At 33.9% G+C, this 20,077-nt stretch overlaps 2 protein-coding genes across 4 annotated transcripts in view; both read left to right on the top strand.

The window, feature by feature from the left end:
• LOC148864006 (protein POLLEN DEFECTIVE IN GUIDANCE 1-like) overlaps positions 1-633 on the top strand; it is a 52,965-nt gene extending 52,332 nt beyond the window's left edge. For 2 of the 3 annotated variants that reach the window (XM_088980102.1, XM_088980103.1), the window contains exon 12: positions 53-633. In XM_088980102.1, the coding sequence (XP_088836228.1) occupies positions 53-259 (207 nt within the window). In that variant the 3' untranslated portion in view covers positions 260-633. The remainder of the gene's footprint in view (positions 1-52) is intronic. The other variant, XM_088980104.1, reaches the window with a different exon arrangement.
• Positions 634-9,988: 9,355 nt separating this feature from the next.
• On the top strand, positions 9,989-12,187 carry LOC148864005 (protein RGF1 INDUCIBLE TRANSCRIPTION FACTOR 1-like). The gene is made up of 4 exons (XM_088979287.1): positions 9,989-10,180; positions 10,468-10,740; positions 11,355-11,498; positions 11,613-12,187. Exons 1-4 carry the CDS (start codon positions 10,178-10,180, stop codon positions 11,874-11,876), a joined length of 684 nt encoding a protein of 227 aa, XP_088835413.1. The 5' UTR covers positions 9,989-10,177; the 3' UTR covers positions 11,877-12,187.
• The last annotated feature ends 7,890 nt before the right edge of the window (positions 12,188-20,077 follow it).

Raw genomic sequence — 20,077 nt, 5'->3', positions numbered from 1 at the left:
GTCAGTGAAGCATAATATTTAGTGTCTAAATTCTGTTTTTGACCATTTTCAGGTTATCCGGATGTTGACTCCAGTCTATGGAGTTCATCTTCCCTATGCTCCCTTTCTGTGGAGGCTGTTTTGGATCTTTCTCTTGTCAACTACGACTTATATCATGCTTGCAAGCCTCAAGGTGTTGATTGGAATGGGCCTCCAAAGATTCGCCATTTGGTACGTTAATAGGTGCCTGAAAAGAAAACACCACCTCCATTCAGACTAACTTAATATGAGAATAATAAATAAAGCCTGGCTTGGATCTTTGGTGCACCCAGATTAATTCACTAATACTGACCTGACATACCTGACTGAGTCTTCTGGTCAGTAAGGGCTAAGGCTCCGACAGTTTTGCACCAGAAACCCTCACTGAAAAGTGAAGTAGAAGCTCATCTTGCTTGGACCACTTGCTGGATGCGTACTTACTGTGGTGGGTCCAATCTGCTATCAAATTTTGACCTTAACATAAATCTTCTTTCCAATTCTGCTAAAAGGAAAAGAAAAGAGATGTTAATTCCTACAGCTCTGTCGGTACAACAAAGTTTGTAAATCTTCAAACTCACTAAATCTATTATATAAATTGTCCTATTTCTATGTTTATGATGTCTTGGCAGAAAGTGTTCAGTCTGTTCTAATTTATGCAAAATGTAAGATAATTAATTACAAAAGGAACCGGCTGCTAACATTTTTTTTGAAGAGCTCCAGCTTCTGATTTGATAAATTAGGTTTACATATATCTACATGTCCATTTCGGAATCCATCTCTATATAGGTAATCCAATGTAATTACTAACGGGGTGTATTATATTGGCCGTGTTAATTGGCTAACATATTCAAGAGGAGGTTTTGTGGTGCCTAATGTTTGCTGATGACATAATATCAATTGATGAAACTAGTTGTGGATTAAATGCAAAATTTGATTTATGGCAAGAAGTTTTAAAATAAGTATAACTGAAACAGAATATATGCAATGTAAATTTAATAATAAAAGGAGTGCAAACCGGAGTACACTCTAGATTGGAGACTAAAGATAATTCAATGTGACCTATTCTGTTACCTTTTTTCAAATAAAAAAGAAGCGATCAAGGAGGATGTCACTCGTAGAAGAGATGCAAATGGAAGGGTGCATCTGGAGTTTTATATGATACGTGGATAAGACTTCAGCTTCAAGGAAAATTCTATAAGGTCAATTATATTGTATGGAACAGAATGTTGGACGGTTAATAAACATGTCCAAAAATGGGTATGACAGAAATGAATGCTTACATGGATAAATGGTAAAATCTAGAAAGGACAGGGTTAGAAATGAATTAATACGAATAAACCGAACAGCTCCAATAGATAATAAAATGTAAAAAAGTAGATTGAGATCATGGTTTTCAAAATTGGACCGGAAAAAACTGGAAACCAGTCAGGTGAACGGTACTGTTTTCCCCAAAAGTCGGATTTCCCTCCAAAACTGTTGATTTTGGTCAATGAACTGTTGAATCGGGCAGTTAACCATTCGAACGGTTTTGATCTTTTTTTCTTGAATTTTTTTATTTTTTGTCAGAATGGGCCAAGCGTTCGGTTTGAATGATCAGACTGTTCAACCCCGTAACTGAACCCCTGACCAGTTCAGTTTTAAAAATCATGATTGAGATGGTTTGATTACATGCATAATAAAAGACCATCTATTACACTTATTAGGAAAAGTGATTTGTTACAAAGTTATGGTTGTTGGGGACCTCGTCCTCCTGTTTGGTTGGTGAATTCTTTATTTTTCTGATGTCGAAGTTTAGATGAATTCGAATTCTAGTAGTTATTGTAGTTGTGCTCGTAGTAGTGGCACTAGTTGGTTAGTTTGCTGTTGTGTTCGAGTCTTTGTTGTCTGTTTGTATTTTCTTAGTTTTCCGCTTCAATGAAATTATTGCCTTTTTTACGGAAAAAAAAAAAAAAAAGATTTGTTAGAAGTTGAAGGGGCAAGGAGAGTTAGGGGCAGACCAAAAGGACTTCGGTGGAATGATGAAACAGGGTTCATGTAGGGCAAAACTTGGACAGTGATGGCGATGATGATGATCGATTGCATCTTTGATCCTTCGGATGCATAGTGCTACCGCTTAACATCATGCTTTTTCCAAAATTCAATATGTCTACTGTTACAAAATTTCAATAGACAATACAAAGCACCGTTTGCAATATTAATATATTCTAATTGTAAATAAAGTGCAATCACGAACTGAAACTTCTCCTTGAATCTTTACATCTACTAATAGTTCTGCACATTCACAAGATATGATAGTGCTGGATTAGTGATCCCGAATTTGTTTAATTTGACCAGAATTTGATGATCAGTTGCAAGTGGCAACATCTGTCTCAGGTGGTGTCTTTTCTGTGTCAAGTAAGCATGAAAATTAGTGAATCCTATCTAAAGCAATTGCGACCGAGGGTTGTGGTGCGAATAATTAATGTAAACGGATGTTAGCTGGGAAAAGATTGTGATAGGGCCAACAGATTTTGATTTTTGTTGCAATAGTGATCATGGTGGTGACAATGTAGAAATGTTGTCATGATTGTGGACTCAATATTCACAGTAGCGTTTGTGTCCAAGGATAAGAATGGATGCTGCTAGAAGATGGAGGGGTTCATGAGGTAGTTGAAGGAGGCGGCTGTTGGGTTCCAGGAGGATCTTTGTTTCTTGTCTCGGAATCAAAACCAGCGCTGAGGGTTCTTGATATAGAATCAGAGATGATTGTTTCTTCACGGAGGAATCACATAATGCACAAAGGTTGAAAATTGAAATCGATTGAAACCCTACTCGTGATCGGTCCCCTTCTTGTAACCCTATATATGTAATGCAACACAAAGTTAAAAAAGTTAAAAAAGATTGAAACCCTACTCTAGGGCTACCTAGAGGCTAGCTTTGAGCCCAACACAAAGTTAAAAAGTAAAAATAAAAAAAAATAAAAAAAAAAAGCCTGGGGTTTTGGGCCTAACTCTAGATATTGAACCAAAGGCTTGAGCCCTAATTGAACATGTGGTCAAGCACAATCTTTCCAACCCAACCCTAGTTTGAAGCCTTGAACTAAATATTGACATATTCTTCAGGTTGGATTAAATGGGCCTATTAGGCTCAATGAAAAAAAAAAAAAAAAAAGAAGTTGCATGAACCTATTTATCATCACTAATTTAAAACTTTAGATAGGAATTTTGAGTATGCACCATGCATTCATGTTAGGTTTAAGTTTGGTAAGGTCACTAAAATATTGCTTGTGTAGGGTTAGGCTCAGATTAGGTCAAGTTGGGTTTAAGTTGAAGTAGAGCTACCTAGTGGCTAGTGCCAAGCCTAACACCAAAAATAAAAAAGCACAGGGTTTTTGGCTTAAGCTCAACCTGAGGACAGAAAATCAATGCCCAACCCATGCAAAATGCGGGTTGGGCCAGTTCAATCTTGGGTTGGGCCAAGTTGCACCTTGGTCCCTTGCATTGTATTGTACATGTTACATATACCGGCCCCTATTTCATGATATAGGTAATTTGAAATTGGGTCATAAAATCTGAAAGGATTTAAGATTCCCATTTGAGCTGAGATGGTCCAAGTTTAGCCTAAGTTTTTTAAATGGAATTTAAAGGGTTTTTAAATTTTCATTAATTTTTATTTTTAAATTATTTTTTATGGGTTCTCTATTTTATATAAGTCTACTCTTATGTAGTGTTTAGGTTTGATGGATTTTGAATCATAATATTATTAAACTATCAATTAATATTTTTATATAAGCTTTTTATTTTTGTTAGTACTTATTAAGTTTGATTTTTAAATGGAATTGAAATATTTTTAATTAACATTGTAAGGAAACCAAATTTCCTAACTTTTATTAACTATAAGATAGATGTGTTTTAATTTTTACTAAGTTTTATCAATAATTATTTTTAAGTGGATGTTAGTGAATTTTAAATTAATACTTTTTAGAATAATATTTTTATTTATGTTGTTTTATGTTTTAGTGTTTAACCTCAACGTATTTAGATTATTTTATTTATTAATATTTTATTGTATAATGTTGAATTACTATTCCCTCCTCTCTCTCTCTCTCTCTCCCCCATATTAATATAATATCCCTCTCATTCACTCTCTCTTAATTGCATGCCCAATTAATCTTAATAATAGTGTGCAACTTTATTAATAACATGATAATCAAAATTGACAATGATTATTTTTTATATTTTTAAAGCAAAAGAAAATAAGAAAGATATAAAAAAGAGAAAGCTAAATAAATAGATTTTTCTAAAACGAGAGGCAAGCTGACATGCATGCCCAATTTTAATATATAGATAGAGATTACTAATATATATGTATTAGTAAATGCTAACCATATATTACTATTTGCTAATATACATTTTTATTTATATATAATATTATTTGGCTGGGCTTATGTACAAAAGCCCGAGCCTGAGCCTATGGGCAAGCCCATCTACCTATCCCACAAATGAGGTATATAGCCCAATAATTAACCAGGGCGCCTTTGGGAGGGCTGAGCTGAAGAGTCAAATAAACTGGTTTGGTTGCTTTGAGGAGCTCTGACTAAGCTATCTAAAGAAACTGAAGTGGACAGCCCAAAAAATGACTGTTTGACAATCACTTTGGGCTCTTTGATTTTTCTCCATACATAGTTTAAAGGCTATCCATATACTCATATAGGACCCACCTGGAAAGGCCTAGTCAGGTAGTTTGTTTGGGCATTGAATTACATGGTCTTGTACAAATTTTATTTAGGGTCATTTACTCGTAGACCCCTTATAGTTTTATGGATTTATATTAAAACCTACGTTATAGTTTGCGTTTTATTAAAACACCCCCTATAATTCACAACTGATTTACTTAACCGACCTTCCATTATGTTGAAGTGGAAAATGACAGTTTTGACCTTAGGATCTGTTTGGACCAATACATTGTACCTAAAAAAGGAAATGTCACTCTTGCCCCTAGTAAAACATGGGCAACAATTCTTTTGGATCAATTTTATTCTCTAGTTGAAGAAGGAAGACATATTGTTGCAAATTAACTAATAACCTGGTATGCAATGTTCTTCTCCCTTCTTAATTTTATAGAAATCATTGTGTGATAGATCTGAAAATCAAACAATGGTTCATTTTAAAAGCTCAATATGATGTATTAGGGATTTTGGAATAAAATAGCATAGCCCATGTGCTTGAACAGTTTTCACTTAGGCTATGTTTGGTTTGTAAAGGTTTCCCTACCTTTCCCTTTCTTCCCCTACTTTTTCCTTCAAACCAAACACAGCCTTAGTATAGGTGGTCAACATACCATTTTCAGACAACAATATAAAAGATTTTTGATAGAAGGTGGATTAAGTAAATTTGTTGCAAACTATAAGGAGAGTTTTAGTAAAGCATAAACTATAAGGTAGGTTTTAGTAAATCCATAAAACTATAGGGTGTGTTTTAGTAAATAACCCATTTATTTATGAATTTACTTTTGCTTGGACACTATTAGGGCTAAAACAAAAAATCAAGGCCTTTGATCTATTACAATGACTCCAGTCCACCAAGATGTCTCTTCATCTAATTCAAGGTGGGGCCATAGCAATACATCAAAGGTGTTGATTTCGTTGTTTTAGCACAACACTGCAAAGTAATTAAAAGTAGTTTGTTTATTTATAGCAAATTTGGCCTACTTGTGTGATGACTTAAGCACATTTGGTTCGTCTTCTTAGGTGAGGGGACCTCTAGCAGTTATTAGGTTTACCAGTGGGGACCCGTGCAATGCATAGGAAAATCTGAAAGATTTAATAATTTTATTTACTATTAATTAATACTAAATTAATAATCAAAATTTTTTGTTTATTAACTAAAAGTATTCAAAGTTATTGTTAATATCTAAAATTTTAATAATTGTATTTTTTATTTAATGTTGATTTACAGAAAATAATTATTGTTAATTTAATATGAATAAATATTTTTTAATAAATTTAGTTTTATTAATAATTTGTAGTAATTTTAATAATTGTTATTATTTTTAAATGAAAAATTGATTAGCTTTAAATAAATAAAATTAATTACAAAAGCTAACATTTTTATTAATTTCACTAATAATTAACATTATATAGGAATGACAACATGGTGGGTTCAGGGTGGGGCACCCCATCCATGTCCCTGCCCCATAGTCAAGACACTCTATCTATTTTTAGAGTTTTCATTATATAATTATAGAATCATGTCTTGACCTATTTGACTCCAAAGAGAAAACAATCTCATTTTTGGAAAATTTTAATTTTTTATTCCATTTCCATAATTAATTGTAAAAACAATTCTTGTTTATCACACTTATCTTTGCTTAATATGACAGAATTTTAGTATTTGAGATATGTCAAATTTTTCTATAAATTTTCTATGTTTTTGTTTTCTATAATTCTATCTATTTTTATTTTCAGTATTTAATTATGGCATCATTGGTTTACCCATTTCAGCTAAATGGTTGGACCGTTAGGGTGCAAGTTGTGTAGGTTAGGCCAAGTTTGTGCTCAACCTAGGCCCAACTCTATGCATTGGGTCTAAGGCTCAAGCTCAAGATCAAGCTTGATCTATCCAAGTTAAGCCCAACCTATGTTGAAATTTTATGCACTCAAGTTTGGGCTCGGGCTTGGATTGGTTAACCATCCCATGCTAAAATTTGACATAAATGTATGTGTATATACGTACATGTATGCAAATATGTATGTATGTATGTATGTATGTATGTATGTATGTAGTAAGGTCAGGCTTGAGATACCTAAAGCTAAGCTTAGACACAACTCAAAAAATTGAAAACCAAACTTTTGGGCCTAGGCCCAAGCCCAACTTGAGAACCAAAAATTCAACACAAATCATCTACAATTGCAAGTTGGGTTTGTTCAGGCTCAAACTTAGCCTGCCAAATTTGCACCCATATGGGCACTAACCACCAATTAGATGAAAAAATAGTTTTCTTTTTTAGTTAGTTTTTCTATTCTATTTCCATGATTAACAATAATACCTCTTATTTATCACACTTATTTTGTTTAATATGATGAAATTCATAATATTACAGACGTACCCCAATGTTTTTCTGCATTTTTCTTTTGTAAATCTTTAACAATTTTTGTTCCTATCTATTTTTTAAAAATTTTGTTATTCGATTACAACAATGTGGGTTGGCTAATTTAATTCTAGGCCAATTTTAAAATTTGTATTTTATTTCCATCATTAATAAAAATGCTTCTTATTTATCTTATTTAATTTTGTTTAACATGATGAATATATAATTTTAAAGATGTTCATTCTCTTGTAATTTTTATTTATTTTTAAACCATTAGTATTTAATTACGAGACCATGGGTTGACCCATTGACCCAAATAATTGAAGTATGTACCTAACACAAAGGCAAAAAGGTGGTTTTCATGTTGGGTTTGAACACATAGGCTACTGACCAAGGGCTAGCTCGTTGGTGTGTTAGCTGGTTTGTTCCAGCGTTGACGTGGAATCAAATCCAACAACCAACACTTTAGAGAAAAAGGGGTCAAGGGGAAGTTATTAATGGTGCATAGCATTGAATACCAAAAAAACGAGAACATATAGGTTTTGTATTTTTCAAAATGATTGGGTATAGATTTAATTAGTAAACTTTAGAAACAAAAAAAAAAAACAATTCAACTGAAGGATCTAAGGAGGGAGAATGGGAGTTAACATGTTAATTATATAACCTTCTAATATTTACTACTTGTAAAATTTAAATCAATTTAATTAAAATTAATAAAATGAATAAAAATTATTAATAAAATTAATTTTATAATGTAAACTAATAAGATTTTTAATTATTTTTATTAATTAAAGTCCATTTAAAATAATTATGTCAATATTTTTTTAAAATAATTTTAAATTCATATTAATAAAAACTATTATTAATGAAAGTGTATTAATTTTAGAGTTGCTTTTATTAAATTGAATTCTATTTAAATTTATTTGAAAATAATAAAAAATAATACAATATTTGGCCACTCTTATTAAGGCGCAAGTTGAATTGTGGTTAGATCAATAAAAACAACTTACAAAATAATGATCGAATTTAACTTGGATAGAACCAAGGATTAAGGTATCGATACAGTACCCTGGTACAGGGCGTATCGTATATGTATCCATGATCATGGATTCAGGATACGCTACGATTGGATACGTATCCTACGAATTGTGTGTATCGGTATGGTACACCTCCCTATCGAGCCGTATCGCATCGTATCAATGGATATGGTCCAATACACACCAACATGGAGGTGTATCCATGTCTAGTTTGATAATATTGTACATTGAATACTTTTGGATTGTTTTTCATCTTTAATACAAGTTAAAAAATAGTATTATTAAAACAGAAATAAATAATTTAAGATTTATTTTTTTCCAAAAAATTTAATAAAAACTAAAAATTATAAAAATAATATATTTCATCTACCTTAGATGATTTATATATTTTATTTTACACATAATTATATATTAAAAATGAAAACATAGTTATTATTTGAAAAAATAAAGTTATCATATAAAAATACTAAATAAATAATTTTTCCCAACAAAATTAATGAAAAAAGAAAATTGTAATTATAAAAACTGAAACGAATAAATTAAGATTTAATTTTCCCAAAAACTTTAATAAGACTGAAAATTAAATATAATTTATTTTATCTACCTTAAATGATTAATTTGTTTTTTTACAATTATGTGTTAAATAAAAACATTAAATGTTAAAATCGAAACTATATTCATTATTTAAAAAAATAGTTGTTATTTAAATAAAATACTAAATTAATAAATATTCCAAAAAATTAATAAAATTAAAAATTATAATTATAAAATTGAAATAGTGATAATTATTATACAATATTTGAATGTTTTAGAGTCCCGGTATTGTTTATTGTAATATTTCTATTCATATAATCTATTAAAGTATGCATTTCTCATGTGTTTATATCTTATTCATATATAATTCAGCTTTTAGTTTAGTATGATTAATGTATTATGTATTTATATGCATTTCATTAGCGTATATCGTATCTATGCTTTTTTAAAACATATCTATATCTATACCCGACTTATCGGATATGATACACGATGCCGATAATTCAAAAACGATAAAATGAGAATACGAGAGTTTCACTTTCTTCAAATTTTCTCTTATTTTTTTGGTAACCTTTTTTCCAATTTTCTTGACAAAGCTGATAGAATGAATGTATAGATTTTCTGTACAAAGCAATATTTGCTTTTCTTGGTTAAAAGTTAAAACACACAATATTTACCTTTTTACCACATTTAAAAGTAAAAAACTATTCTATTACCAGTTTTTCACCTCACGTGTTAAGATGAAGCTTTCTGAGTTGCATTCCAGTCTCCATAGTAATACTTTTTTCCACGTGGTTCAAAGTATTTATGGAGGGAATGACGGGGGTATATTTGGCATTTCAAGTGATTATGGAATTTAATTTAGAAAAGGGTAAGTTAAAAGCGGCGCGTCCCGCCATCACCTAAAAGAAACGGCTTTCGAAGATCCCGGAGATCCCGGTAGAATTTGGCGGGAAGAGACGTGAGTAGGAACTCTAGGACTCAGGATTCAGGAATCGGGTACAGCCGCGAGTACTGCCACGTGGCGTAAGTATGTAGCTTTTCTCCAGTTATTGAGTTGGCAGCGCAGATTGACGTACCTCATCTTCCTTCTTGGCTTTTGGCTTCTTGCGTTTCCTAGGGTTTGGGTTTATGAATTCCGACCACGGCCCACTTTAGAATCCGAGAGATCAGATCCGCATCTGACGGCCCTGATCTCTCAAACTTCCCAATTGCTTATTCCATCTTTACCGTGTATCTCGTTACCATCCGACGGATCTAATTGGCTGAGCGACCTCGTGTTCCCGCCCATGAGTGGGTTTGTTATAAGTGGGAACCCAGAGGATGAGACCAGAGTTTCTGTTTATTTTGTCGCTCTGATTTCAGCCGTCTTCTCAGTTCTTACCAATTCACCAACAACCTTCTCTCTCTTCCTCTCTACCCCTGAAAATAAGAGATTTTCATTGTCGAATTCAGCATTTCTTCTCTGCAATTCATTTACTTGACGGAATCAAGGCAGAAGCGGTTTGGAAGCATAAAAAATGGTAAGTTTTTTTTCGTCTTCTTTTGGTTTCTGGACATAGAATTTGCTCTGTTTTGATAGGAACTGGGTTTTCTAGCATTTTCTTCTGGCCTACAGTTGTGAATTTCGATGTGGCTTATCTTTTTCTCGTGTCATCTGTTTTTTCGATGAAATTTCTTGTTTTTTTAGGGTTTTGTAGTGGTTACATCCGTGAATTTCGGTTTCAGTTTGTTTTCGTTGTTGATCGGGGTTGGAATTTTAGTGTTTTAGTGGCTTCACTCGCTCACATTTCTTGTCCTTCATCCACAGGTTGGATTAACGATTCGGTTGAAGAAAAAAAAGCCAGAGTGGCTGGAGTTGCTTCTGAAGAGCAAATTCTTCGGTCCTTGCTTCGATCATCAAGACCTCAAGAAGAACGAGATGAATGTGTACTGTGTCAACTGTAACCAATGCGTCTGCCAGCACTGCCTCTCCTCTTCAGCACATTACCTTCATGTACTACTTCAGATCCGCAGATATGTCTATAACGACGTCGTCCGCCTCCACGACATGCAGAAACACCTTGACTGTTCTAAAGTTCAGGTTAGTCCTACAATTCCCTCTGCAATTTCAAAGCTTATTACTTGGAATAATTCTCAAGCTAATTTGGGATTTTCATCTTATTTGAATTTGTAGTTGGTATTATTGGTCTTTAATTAATTACAGAATCAATTAGGGGTTTTCTATCCTGGGTTTTTCTGTGTAGTTGAAAAGACTAAAATGGCTTCTTGCATTGAACATTAAGCTGATTATTTACTGGTTATTGCTTATATTTTCCCTTAATTTTATATGCAGTTGTTTCAATTATTTTCTAGGAGTAATGGACGAGGAAAGAAACCATTTCTGCCCCTAATTTCCATTCAATTGCACCAATTAATTTCTTTATTGAACATTTAATTTATAAGAATTCATTTAGTTCCTTATTTGTAGACTTTTCCAGTAATTCCTGAACTTAATTCCTTGCTTAGCTGTTGGGTCAATTAAAGCATGTTTAATCCGTGATTAGCTCAAATTATAATAAATTAGTCAATAGAAAATACCAAAAAGTCAATAACCATTTTTTCAACAAATTAACTAGTTTCCATTGAAAATTCTAGAGTTTCTTTTGTTTTCTTTGTTAACACGATTTTTCTGCAATTATGGTTGTTATCTTGTAGCCATATACAATTAATGGCGCAAAGGTCGTATTTCTGAATCCACGGCCACAATCCAAGCCTTCCAAATCGACTAGTGGCGCCTCCTGTTTGGCCTGCGAGAGAGGTTTAACAGAACCAAATTGCTTCTGTTCTATCGCTTGCAAGGTAAAAGCCTCATTTCCGAAATGGGGTTTTCGAAAAAAATAAGAACTGTTTTCCTTCACGGGTGTACAGAATAAATCCCGAAATGCTTACATTGCTGTGATGAAATGGAAGCAGGTTTCAATTTTAATGGCGAAACAGAATTCAAGGAGGGACCAGAGCCCGCCATATCTCACCTTCCCAATTCCGGAATTCAGTGATTTATCAGCTAAACAAAATCAAAACTTGGAACCTAATCTGAAAGAAGACGAGTCATCGAATTTGACAACCGAGTCAAGCGAGGAGAACAATCATCAAATATCCTGGTTCAATTCAGCATTGAAGCCAAGGAGGCAATTGCATAAAAGGAAAAGCACCCCCCGGAGATCTCCTCTGTTCTAGACTCCCACATTTTTTATTTTCTTCATTTCAAGCTATTTTTTCAGTGGCAATAGTATTATATATAATTCAGAGAAGGAAATCACTCTCTAGTTGGAACCCAACACATTGTGCTTCACCATTGTCGAGTAGAGATGTGGGTTGTTTGTACAGCGTTGGGAAGGCCCGGGGGGGGGGAGGTGGAGAATGGTGGTGGGTATTCAGATTTTTTTTTTCTTTCTCTTTTCGGGTAGCGTAGGAAAAGAAGTTGTGTATGAGAGATGAATTATTCCCTTGTCTAATAAAGAAAATCCTGTTGATTTTGCTTCTTCAAATACTTTTGAGTATTAATTAAGAAGTGTTTGGATGTAGACGGGTCTGAATGATTCGTCGCTTTTGTTTTGTTATGACATGGAAATATGTGATGTGGGGAAGAGTGGAGACTGTTGAAAGGCTTTCGTTCATCGTGGATTGTGAGTGTTGTCGCGATCTTTGTCGGTCGGCCGTGTGATAAAAAAATAATCTTCTCGGTCTTTTGGCTGATATGTCGGAAAGGAATGGAGTCCAACCCAGTAGTATTAATTTAAGAATTAATAAACATTGTTTATGTATGGTCAATTAGGTTGTTTAAGTCAGTTCGGAGGAGCGGAATGGCCAGACAAAAAGAGGTGAGAACTCAGAAACTTTGAGAGAATACGGAGGCCAGAAACCTGAAACCGGCGGTGATGTGATCAGTGGAATTCCACACTGTTGGTTTGATTGCAGTGCAAATGCATTCAAGTGCAAATGGACTGACCGTAAATATTGGTTATTTTTTGCTTTAGATTTTGACCTTATTTTGTTTGTTTGTATGGAAGTGTAATGATGGAGAGGAAAGGTTATTTATTTAGGGGAGTAAGGTAGGTAGGAAGCGAATTGAGATTTGTATATCTGCTCCTACAATGGTTGCATGCAACCCCCAATGAAATATGAATGCACCAGAGATAACATCACTATCAACTGATTTTTTCATTTCAAATGCTGGTGCATTCATTGGTGTCACATGCGACCAAGGTCACAATCTTTATTAGAATGAAATGTAATATTTGCATTAATATTTTATATGCAAAATTTGCATTGCTAATAAATGCAAACAAGATAAAAAAAAAAAGTGTTAACTTTTACATCAAATAAAAGTGCAAATCATAATATGAAATAGATGCAAAACTGAATCAGGGTGGTACTGTTTGAGTAAGTATTACTCCCCATTTTGTATTTTTCTTATTATGCTGCCCAGTAAAAAATTGCTGAATCGGCCCACCCGGCTGGTGAATAGCTTCTTCCTTTCTAATGAGCCCTTTGTTAGGTAAGAGGAGAGGAACTGGGATCTGCCCCTCACATAGCACGCCTCGACATGCTGAGAGGTCGGTGTGAGGCGGGCAGTGTCAAGAGCAGATCCGGACTCGAGAGAGAGAGAACAGAAAGTGATTGTCTATTTGTCTTGGATCTCGAGACACTGAACTGGATTGGTAATATGGATCTGGTCCCTAAAAATTGCCACCTCTTGGATGTTTCAAGGATCAGACCAGCCATTAACTTGACTTCAACAAAAATCAATTCAATTATTCAACTTTTTAATCAAATCGTTGGCCCTACGAAGGTGCCAGCTAGCATGCTTAGCTGGCAAAAGTGTCTAGGCTGGCTGGTTGTGCCAACACCTGTTCTGATCGTGTTCCCCCTTCACACCGGTTGGGGGCTGAGGAGGAAGCCATATGGAGGGTAGGTTTTTCTTCTTGTGGCTTTTGGTTTTATTTTATCTGGTTGCCATATTGTCTACATTAATAGTTTCCTCATTTCTGGTTCTTGGTTGTTCTGATTCGATTCAGACTTCGAATTGATCATATTTTGTTATTAATATACAAAGGTATTCTATTTTTTTTTATAATTTTTATTATATTGTCTAGAAAAATAAATTTGAGTGATAATATAATTAAATAATTTTGATTAAGAACACTTGATTTATTAACATACAAACATTATTATTTTACTGTTATTTTTGTTAAAGTTATATTATCAAAAATCAAGTTTTAAATTATTATTTACATAAAGTAATTATATATGTTAGTATAATTATATATGTCAGTCATTATTATTTACATAAAGTAATTATGTATGTCAGTCATTATTATTTAATCAGAACGGCTCTGGTTCTATGTTTTGTCCGGATTAAATAACCAGTTCAAGACTAATACAGTATGTTCTGAATCACACCCCACGCTGACAGCCTTGTTGACCAATTAAAACCCCCGCTGTGAACTTTGATAAATATACCACCACCACTTCTGTGATATGAGTTGATTGGTTATAATTTTTTTTGTTATCATAATCGAATCTTCGAAATTAAATTATAAATATTATACTCTGAAAACCTAATATTGTAGATCTTTCAGATTAAATGTAAATAAAAAATAACATAAATTGAATATCTTTAACTACAAAATATTTTGGATAATTTTCAAAGTGTACCATCGTTATTTTTTTTTATTCAAATAGGATTAAATCTTGAAATTGGTTAGCTCATTCAATTGAATTGATTTTTAGTGAAAAAAAAAGCTGACATATGAATTACAAATTGCACATATTGGATTCGTGAAATTATTTGTGGATTTTACTATTATGGTTTACATCTGTAGTCCAAAGACTATCTGTCCATAATTTCAAGTTATTTATACAGGTCTTCTCTTTTATATGTAGTTATCTACAAAATTCACTGATATATACCAATTTGTACAATTATTGGCCCAAACAATAATTCAAGTAGGCCCATATGAAAGTGGAAATCTAGGCCCAAAACATTCAAAATGTGACAGTTTTGGGTCCCCACATGCACCCAGGGTCCTTGGATTTTGTTCCTCTTAGATGGTCATAGAGAGCAGCACCTGTTATTAGTTATTACTATTAATAGTTTAAGTCCGGGTGTCCTAATTGAAGAATTTCATTTGCATCAGACCTAGGCCTTTTGGTTTCAGTTTATTTGTAGCATTGGTAAAATGCATAAGAGTGCAAATAGACTGAGTGTAAATTTTGGTTTTTCTTGTGATCTCTGAATATATATATATATATATATAGATAAAAGAGAACGGAAATAGGAGGAAGGTTATTTGTTTGGAAGTATGTCGTAGGCAACAAGATTATATGGTCTCTATTTTATATGAGGGAACGGGGGTAGGAGGAAATTGGTGCAAATTTTGTACCATTAGCTTTGAATATCCAATCTGGGATTTTCTACTTTCATTTAAAAATTGGAATTCGGGGATGAAGTTACTCTTCTGCAAGATTAATGTTCATTTTATTATGAATAGTGGAAAAAATATTCAAATTTCCCATATATTTTTTGAAAGTGATTCAAACTTCCCCTACCTTGGGAAAATAGGCTTACAAATCTCCTATTGCATATATTTTCTTAACAAGACCTTAATAGAATATTATTGTGGTATACTTTTAAATTTTCATAAATCCAAAAATAGCCTACTGTTGCAAATTTAGATTTATTGAGAAATAATCTTATATTGTCTTACTTAACAAAGTGTCAAGGATTAAGGAAATATAGAGAGTCCATACATTGAATGTTAGTCATTAGATAGCCTTCTACATAATTAGTTAGAAAAGCAAAACCATTTTCATTGTCTTAAAAAATCTCTACCCACTTCCCAACCCAAGAGAAAAATGGTTTAAAGACGACTTGTTCAAGGAAAAAGGGAATAATGTATTAATGAATGGAAATGGGATTCAGTTAGTGCAAGGCCTGTTTGAACAGCTTTTATATTCTTGTATCAAGAATATTTTCCCATAAAATAAAGCATAGAAGTACAGAGATATTCTTAATACAAGGCTGTAAAGGCTGTTCACCATTCGAACAGGTCTTGCACTGACTGATGCCAATCTCGAATGAATGACAAACTTGTTTTGCTGGTTCTTTCGGCTAGTTATTTGAGATAGCGGAGAGACATCAGATGCATCACGTAAGATAGAGGAGCAGTTTTTTCTTTCTGCTAGGATGGAGATGCCTAGTTTTACCCAATCTGTTTGCTTCGAATGTGATAAGTTCTCATTTTTGTTTTCTGATAGCAAGAGTGAAAAGGGTTTAGGCCTGCATACTACTTTTCTTATTTCAGCAAAGATGGGACATTCCTAATTAACCTTTCCTATGTCTGCTTCCAAGCACTTAATGTGAAAAGGGTTTAGGCCTGGATCATTTCATTCATGAATATAAGAGGCAGAAGGGAAAATTCTGGACATCATTTTGCACCCAACAACCCTTAATGAAATCATGGGTTTTTGAACCACAATAGAAAAGGCCCACCAACTGGCTGATCTTGATCCATTTCCTTGATGGGCCCGTGAGCCTTGACGGGTCATGGGTGGGATATGTGGCCTCTGAATTCATTAATCAGAGTGGGGTATGTGTTGGTTGAAAAGAGAAAATCAAAATAACGATAATATATATGATAAAATCCATCATAGCATGATGCCTCCGAAATCATAATATATCCCTTTCTTGAAATTTAGCAACAAGTGGACCCCTCTCTCTACCTCAAACATATATATTGATGAGCTTTTATGAGCGGTAGATACGATTTCCTAGTCCTTGCTGAGAAAATGTTTCTCGTTAAGGAGACTTATATTGGGGAAGCAATTAGTAACCTCACAAAGAGTGCCTTTATCAAAGCGTCTTATGGGCTCATGGCCTCACGCAGATGGGGTGCATCTAGTTCTAGGGGGTTTCTAAGTTCTAACACTATGTAAAACAACCTTAACTCAAAACCTTATTTCAACTATTAATAATAATAATATTAAATTATTAGTGCTTAAATCATTTAATTTCTTACTATTTCTATCCATATTCTTTTTTGTCTATCCCAAGTTAGGTAGTTAAAACTGAAAAATCGAACTAAAAAATTTGGTTTTGGTTTTGATTTTTAGGTTTAGAAATTTGATTAACAAAAAAAAAAAACTGAATTAATTTATTATCTATCTGCGGTTTTAACAGAAAATTTCAATTTTGATTTATTCGATTTGGTTTTATAACCACATATACTGTTTATTCACCCCTACCCCAAGCTTTTCTTGCCCCTTCAATGTGCAAACAAATATACTATTTGCTACATAAGTCAGTGCTGACCTCTGAAATGGTTCTCTACATCTAATCATTTGGAAGCATTTTTTTTCTTATATTGCTACATCATCAACACCTAAGGTATTCATGGATTTGTTTTTCAACATAAAAGCAACTACCATCACATCATCAAAATCATGTTGACTTACAACCCTTAAAAGTATGTAAATTGTACTTTAATTCAAAAGAGCAATGGAAATATTCTAATGGTAATGTATAGATCTTGAGCTTTGTCCTACAACTTGTCCGACCAAAATTGAGAGGCATGAGGTATTAACTTTCTTTCAAATCCCACAAATTAGCATTCTAATGCAGAATGGCCTTGATTGATTTCACTTACTCAAGGTGCATATAAGGCCCATTAAGAATACGATGAAGAAAACTTGTGTGGGTTTGCATCATTAGCACTCTAGCTCTAGACTTATCCTGAAAGTGCTTTCCCTCCAGCAGCTGCAGCTTCTTCAGTACTGAAGGGCGAAAATCCCATAAGCTTCACAGTACGGTGCATGATCTCATATGTTCTTCCTAGTATCGCCACTGGGTCTCACATGCTCCCCGTTCTATCCCTACCCGTGTCCCTACTATATTCTCTGACGGAATAACCCGACTACTCATACACGGAATATATATGCAAAAAAGACAGGCATATTTGTATTCATTATATGATAGTCAAAGATACTCCCATTAGGCTATTTCTGAGAACCTTGGTATTGGAAAAGTTGTATCCCTTAAAGCTGTGTTTGGTTGCAATGCAAATGAATATGAACTGATGCAAAACCATGGCAGTGCAAATGATTTGACTGTAAATTCTGAACTATTTTTGTTTCAAATATTTGCTTATTTTGTTTGATTGTAGTATAAATGAAGTAAATTAAGACATGAAACAGAATAAAGTAAAATTCAAAACAAAATTAAATAAGAATTTGCACTAGTGTAAATAAAATTGACACAGTCTTAAAGATTTTTTATCTTTTCCAATTTCAATAATTTTTGTAAAAAAAAAAATAAGTGCAGTCTTAGGTTAAAATTGGAATTTTGATAGATTGATCAAGAATTTAAAGTAGGATTGCGATCTTTGTGGACCATTCTGTTGAGGGGCTACAGTCATGGCTGTGCCTGTCAATGGATTTGATGTTGTTCCAATCCTATGAATTAAGTTGAATTTGGACATCTATTAAGTTCATCGGATTGAACAAAAAATGTATTATTGAATGTATGTATGCATAAGTCAGTTTTGATAGCCGATGGATGGCGTTTAGCATTTTCTTTGTATTGTTTGTATGCATGCATACATACAAAAACTGTAATCAAACTACGTACAAAAATTGTCTCTGATATGTTTCTTTCCCTTATTTCATGTTCCTCACTTTACAATCCCCCATTTCAATCATATTTATCTTCGACTGTAGGCATGATCATGGGCATGGGCCAGAAATAGGAAGTTTGAGATTAGAAATTTGTGGGCTGGGCTCGATCGGTCATAACTGATCACCCCTAGCTATCTCACTGTGAATGTGAAGACTGAAGAGGTATTTGTAATTTGTAAATGCTGGTAGATCATGACTTGGTGATGCTCCTCTTCCCCCTCTGCAAAACATAAACCTAGGTAAACCAAATCCAATCCCCTTTGTCATATTCAAATTGCAAACCCTCTCAGAAGCAACCAAAGAGATGAATTGAAAGATTAGGTTAGGCGAACTCTTGAGCATCACATATACAATTATCTCCTGAAAGTCTGCTCATGAGAATGCAATCCAGTTCAATCTTAGCAAGAAATAGCACGCAAGCTGAGTCCAAATCAGCCCCCCACAACGTCCCATAGCACGTACCTGTCGTGTATTGGGAATATCTCCCGATGATAATATAAAAAATGAGGATATCATCATTGGGGGATATTCCTAATACACGGCGGGGATGTGCTGTGGAAGGTTATGGGGGGGCTGATTTGGTCTGACGCAAGCTCAAAACTATAGATGCCCAACATCTAAAATTTGCATTTGGATTGAAAGGGAAGAAGCTATGGGAAACTTCCTGGTTACGTGGGGATTTGGACTTTGCACATTTGACCTTTTTATACACGTGATGATAGAAATAGGTTGGCTTATGAATAAGTTCACTTATTTCTTTCGTTTTGTTTCTTGTAACAAACAGATGAGGGCTGTTCATTTTGGGAAGTAAGCTCACTACAATGTTAGTAAGATGGGATTCAAACTATATGGGGGGTTCTTTGTTCAACATGTAGGTTAAATGTGATTGTTTTATTCATATCAGAAAAACATTTATAGAGTTACAGACCCTAATACGAGTTCTTGGACAGCCATGATTGCTGCTGGTTATGTTGTGATTGATTTGTTGGATGGAGCACTCAAACTTTTCAACGAATTGCAGCAGTTAGGTCGTCGTATAACAAACCAGAACCAGGTTATATTTGCATTGTATCAACCGCTTGTTTTAGTTTAGTTAGGCATATATGACAATGCATGCTGTTTATTTGACGAAATGCCCAATACCAATGTTGTAGAATGGAACATCATGACCTCAAAGTATGCCCACAGTGGTTAAGTAAAATGCTGGAAGCCATAAATTTGGATGAAGGAAGATATGTGGGCATCTACTGTAAAACCCAAGATCCACTTTACAAGTGTTTTAAATGCCATTACTGGCCTAGAGGCTCTTGCTCAGGGCCAGCAATTTCATTATGAGGCAATCAGGCTGGGACTGGGTAGTTCAGATTGACACCCCACAGAGTATGCCCTCTATCTCTATCTATGCACATCTTACTTTGAGATATGCTGTGGCACGTGTATTGATTGAGATATGCTGTGGCACGTGTTTGGGTGCATTTGTGGTGCATTTATGCGAATTTGGGACTGGGAGTCTCCAATAATGGTCATTTTTCTCTGTTTTCTGTCAAATGGCAATGGCTTTTCTGTTTTCACCTTATTCATGCACATTCAAAGTGTATTACATGTGTTGATATTTTGAACCTTTGAACCCTTATTTTTTTGTACTCTTGGTACAAAAAAATTTACTGTACCAGGCCAATAATAATCTCTTATACCATTTAAAA

This window comes from Nelumbo lutea, chromosome 3, assembly GCF_056320005.1.
Source record: "Nelumbo lutea isolate HS-2025 chromosome 3, American lotus-T2T, whole genome shotgun sequence".
Taxonomy (NCBI): domain Eukaryota; kingdom Viridiplantae; phylum Streptophyta; class Magnoliopsida; order Proteales; family Nelumbonaceae; genus Nelumbo; species Nelumbo lutea.
The sequence above is the reverse complement of the archived record's forward strand: the minus strand, read 5'-3'. Positions and strand labels throughout refer to the sequence as shown.